The 5198-nt window shown below is 35.4% G+C and overlaps 1 protein-coding gene across 1 annotated transcript; it reads right to left on the reverse strand.

Moving 5' to 3' along the window:
• Positions 1-372: 372 nt before the first annotated feature.
• Positions 373-3711, reverse strand: LOC111889308 (receptor-like protein EIX2). The gene has a single exon (XM_023885444.2). It carries the CDS (start codon positions 3709-3711, stop codon positions 373-375), a length of 3339 nt encoding a protein of 1112 aa, XP_023741212.2.
• Positions 3712-5198: the final 1487 nt, after the last annotated feature.

Raw genomic sequence — 5198 nt, forward strand, 5'->3', positions numbered from 1 at the left:
TGAGAGCGACATCAGAAGGTTGAGCGTGAGAGAGCACGATAAAAATATTATAAATGTCATACAAATATATTCTAATCTAACTTGATATTATATAAACACCCAATCCAACAATAATTTTGAAATTGACAACTTTAAACAACACATTACAATTTACAAATTACAAATGTCATACCAACATAAAATCCAAATAGTATTACTATATATAAGCACACTAGCAATATTAAATATTAAAATAATCTCTCTCTCTCTCTCTCTCTCTCTCTATATATATATATATATATATATATATATATATATATATATATATATATATATATATATATATATATATATATATATATATATTCAATCATTAATTACATTCCAGAGGATCTATGCGGCTTCTCTTCCGCTCTTCCTCTTGGCAACTCTTATCACGACTGCACTCTTGTCCATGGTTTCTTCAGCAAACCTGAAAAGCTTCCATCTCCACTCCTTCTTGAATAACAGAACTCCAATAACACCCCAAAACCCTGTCACAAAACCACTCATTATGTCCACGTAAAACCACACCATCGGTGACTCATCACCTGCATCGTATCTCTTCTTGATTGTTGTTATCGAGTCTTCATGATTTGAGCAATTCGTCATCAATGGAGGTCCACATAAATCTTTGTTCCCAACATATATTGATGGATCAATAAGAGTCTGCAACTGATTTCCGGTTGGAATTCGTCCTGACAAGTTGTTGTGTGACAAATTCAAATGGCTCAAAAAGTTCAAAGCTGCAATGCTTGGAGGTATCATCCCAATCAACTCATTTTTAGATAAATCGAGAGAAAATAATGAAGTCATGTTTCCAATGCTGTCTGGAATACTCCCACTGAGATGATTATTCGACAAATTGAGACCCACCAACATAGAAAGTGCAGTTAGCTCAACCGGTATTTCTCCGGAAAGTTTATTGCTTGAAAGATCCACATTAAAAACTATATCCCATGTTGTTGTGTATTCAAGATCAAAACCTTTCATTCCCTGAACCACATTCTCATCAGCATCAAGAGTGGCGTTATTCGAATGTATTGGGCTACTTCTAACCATGGCATTCAACTCCCCTAGACAATGGGGAATGGTTCCTGTTAAGTTGTTGTATGAAATATCCAAAATTTGAAGATATGATATTTTACACAAAGATAGAGGAATTCTTCCCGTGAAGTTATTTTTGTGTAACCTGAATACTATTAGAGATATAAGTTTTTCTCCAACCCATTCGGGTATATTTCCAGATAACTTATTCTCGCCCAGATCTAAAACTGTTAACTTTTGTAAATTCGCAAATTCTCGAGGAAGTTCGCCAATAAAGTTATTGTCATTCAGTTTTAACCGAATCAACGATGAAAAATTGAGAGCTACAGAGGTTGGAATGACACCGGACAACCGATTTGAGCTCAATCTCATGGTAAGCAAGTGTTGCAGATTCTCAAGACACTTGGGAATGTTCCCTGTTAACCTATTTCGTGAAATATCAAGATATTCCAAATATGTCATTCTGCACAATGACCTTGGAATCGACTCATTGAAAAGGTTATTTTCCAAAAATAATGCATTGTAAAATTCATATCCAGACACATGATGGTTTCCTCCATCCGGAAGGTTTGTCAAAGATCCGGCGAGCTTGTTGTGAGAGAGATCTAAGAAAGAAATGATTGGCAACTTCTGAAACCACATGGGCAGAGGTCCGGATATCGTAGTATTTGACAACACTAACATCCCAAGTTTTCTTTGATTTCGAAGCCACTGCGGAAATCCATTTATGATATTGCAAGAACTGAGTCGAAGAATTACCAGTTGGAATGGAGGTATCCACTCACGTGAAACATTGAATGTCAACTTAGTGTTAGAAGAGGTATCCAAGTGCTTCAACATGGAAAGGTTAGCAAAATGGGCTTCAAAAACTACTCCTTCTAAAGAATTGTTGGAGATATCTAGGGAACGGAGTTTGGCAAGTTGCCCAATGGAAAGTGGAATAGTCCCATTTAACAAATTTGAATACAACGAAACTGCTTGTAATGAAACAAGTCTACCTAGAGATGCTGGGATGGGGCCTGTTATGAGATTGAATTCTAGATACAAATATGTTAAAGCTGCCAATTTTCCAAAGGATTCTGGAATCGAACCATTCAATTGGTTAAAAGAAAGGTCAAGTTTGGTAAGATTCCCAAGGAATGTCGGAAGGGGACCGGTTAACTGGTTATTAGATAGGTCTAATACTTGTAAAAATCTTAATCTTCCAAGAGATTCAGGAATTGGACCTGTCAATCTGCTATCCGAAAGATCTAAGCCTCTTAGATTGGCTAGTCTTCCAAGTGATTCTGGAATTGTACCATTCAAAGTCCCATGCAAATCCAACCTCTCCAAAGCATATTGGGAGCATTCTGATATGTTTGTTGTTGAGTCAAGCATTTCTATATTGAAATCATTGAATGACACACGGAGTTCTTTTAAGTGACATTGTCTCCAGATTCCAACATGCTCGATCTGCTGAAACGAGTTTTCAGAAAGATCAATCTCTAGAAGGTTAGGCATAAAAGGAACCGATGAATTTAGCCGGTTTTCTGAAAGGTCAAGGACTCTTAAGGAACTCATGTTTGTTAAAGCAGATGGAAATATGCCTTCAATTGAATTTTCGCTAAGATCCAGGTGTTGGATGTTAGAAAGGGTACTGAAATTAAGATGATGGGGGGATAGATGCGAGTTATTGAGCCTGCAATTTGACAAATGCAGCTCTGATAAAGAAGGGATAATGTTTAGCAAGTTTGAAAAGTTCCATGAGAAACTAAGATCAAAGCCTGAAAGATCCAAGAATGAAAGGGATGTCATGTTTTGAAAAAATACAGGGAATGGACCTTCAAAATAATTAAAGCTAAGATCCAGGTGCTTTATGTTAGGAAGTATTCTACTAGAATTAAGAAAAGGAGCAAGATCAGCATTGGAGAGTCCACATGCTGACAAACTTAACACTTTTAATGAAGGATTTATGTATATCAACATGTCCCTGTTTTGTGCTCTGACAAGATCTACAAAACTCAAGTCGAGATGCTCGAGTGATGAAAGGCCAGAAGTCCATGCCATATCATATGCCAACAGCTCATTCCATCTGAGATCAAGAACCTTTAAATTAGAAAGATTTCCAATATGAGGAGGAATGATACCTTGAAAATCAGCATTAGAGAGATTGAGGTAGATCAGTTGTTTCAAGGATCCAATGAACTCAGGGATCTGGCTTCCTTGAAAATAATTCCCACTTAAGTCCAAGTACTTGAGATGCCTCAACTCTGCCAATGAAGAGCCCACCTCATTACCAACTAAGTAGCAGCCATCACGAACTCGGTAGAATGTACCATAACCACTAAAGTAGACTTCATGAACTAATTTTTCGTTTTGAAAATCAAGAAATTCGGTGTCTCCTCTGAGATGAAGGCTTTCAACTGCTCCGGTGATGCTGTCACACTGGATTCCTTCCCACATGCAACAGTCATTTCCTACCCATGATGACAACATTCCAGAAGAATCTTCAACGCTATGTTTGAACTTGAGAAGAGCAAGTCTCTCTTGCTCATGGAGAAGGACAGTGGTATTTCCAACACCCAAACAAGTATATGTGGCTTCAACCAAAAAAATAATTACTAAAAAGAGAAGGAGCCCCAAACTCAAACCCCTCTGATTCCCCATTATCAGCCCCAACTCAGTTTAATTTAGAAAAGCTTCAAGTGAAACGGTTGATTGATTCTTATGAAAAATTGATGTGTTGTTATGATAAAATAACAAGTTCATTTATAAAGCCATAATTTAAGAAAAACTTATTGTACATCAAGGACGACTTGAAAGTCAACAGACAATTATGTTGCTACTCTTTAGTTAATGTGCTATTTTCTTTTCCTCTTGGCCTCTAAAATAAATGGTTTTTGGCTTTACTTGGTCACTAGTCTTCAGCAAAATACAAATTGAATAAACATTATTCAAGAAATTATATTATAATTCTAATATATTGAAGTGGAAATAAAAATAGTCAAGAGTACTAGTCAATGTGTTCACATTGCAATGATTTATAAGTCTATTTAGTTTCATGGGAGACTTTGAAGTCAACAAACTAGCCTCCAAAGTTGACGTATTTGTTTTATAATTATTATTTAACATTTGTTAGAGAAACCATTGAAGAAAAAGGAGTACATGAGGAGGAGTTGTCACAAATAACCACCTTCAACACTAATGTCAATTTAACTATAATTCTAGCAAATGTTTGTTATACAACTTGAAATTTCTGATAAATAAATCTCATGATCTTTAAGAAAACACTAGCCATGTGGTCATCAATGTCTGTTTATTCCTGTGTAAGATGATAAATTAGAAACCAAGTTTTACAATATTCTAGAAAATCTCCTACAATGCAGTATAGCATTGTGTGTGACTAAATGAGGCACCAAACTTGATGATTGAATACATATATCGATCCAAGGAGAAGATTGCATACTATTTATTAACTCCAATAACATATCAATATTAATGTTTGAAGTCCGATGATTGAATCTACAAACTCTAATGGTTACAAATTTTGACCTCGCAATGTTTGATTTTGCAGGAATTAGGCAATGATAGATCTCGAAATATTTGATTTCATAGAAATTACAGACCATGAAATGCTTGATTTGTAGGGATGACAGTTGACGTATTAATTTTGGCAAATGTATGCATACATATAGATATATTTTTCTATTTTTCTTGTCATCAAGGGTTATGAACGAGGCTTAGCAAAATATTCAAATTATAATGGATCAAGTTATAGCAACCCCCGTCTTTAGCTATCTATTATTATTATACAATGTAATTATTTTATTATTTCGATATGTAATTGTTTTATTGTTATCAATTGATTTAATTTATACCAACAAACGTTTGAAAAATACTTGTTATCATTTAAATTAGTCACGTTAAAATTCACCACAAGAAAATGCCAATATGTTTTTTGGTCCTAGAGTCACTGCAGATGAATCTCCATGGCCACCATGGCCACAGAGACTGACTAGTGGCAGGATTTGAACATAGGTCAATAGGTTATCCACCATATTTTCCACATGCCTTACCAAAGCACCACAACTCAAGTGGTTAAGGACTCTTAGGGAATTCATGTTTGTTAAAACAGACGAAAATACGCCTTCAAT

Source organism: Lactuca sativa, chromosome 8, assembly GCF_002870075.4.
Source record: "Lactuca sativa cultivar Salinas chromosome 8, Lsat_Salinas_v11, whole genome shotgun sequence".
Lineage (NCBI taxonomy): Eukaryota > Viridiplantae > Streptophyta > Magnoliopsida > Asterales > Asteraceae > Lactuca > Lactuca sativa.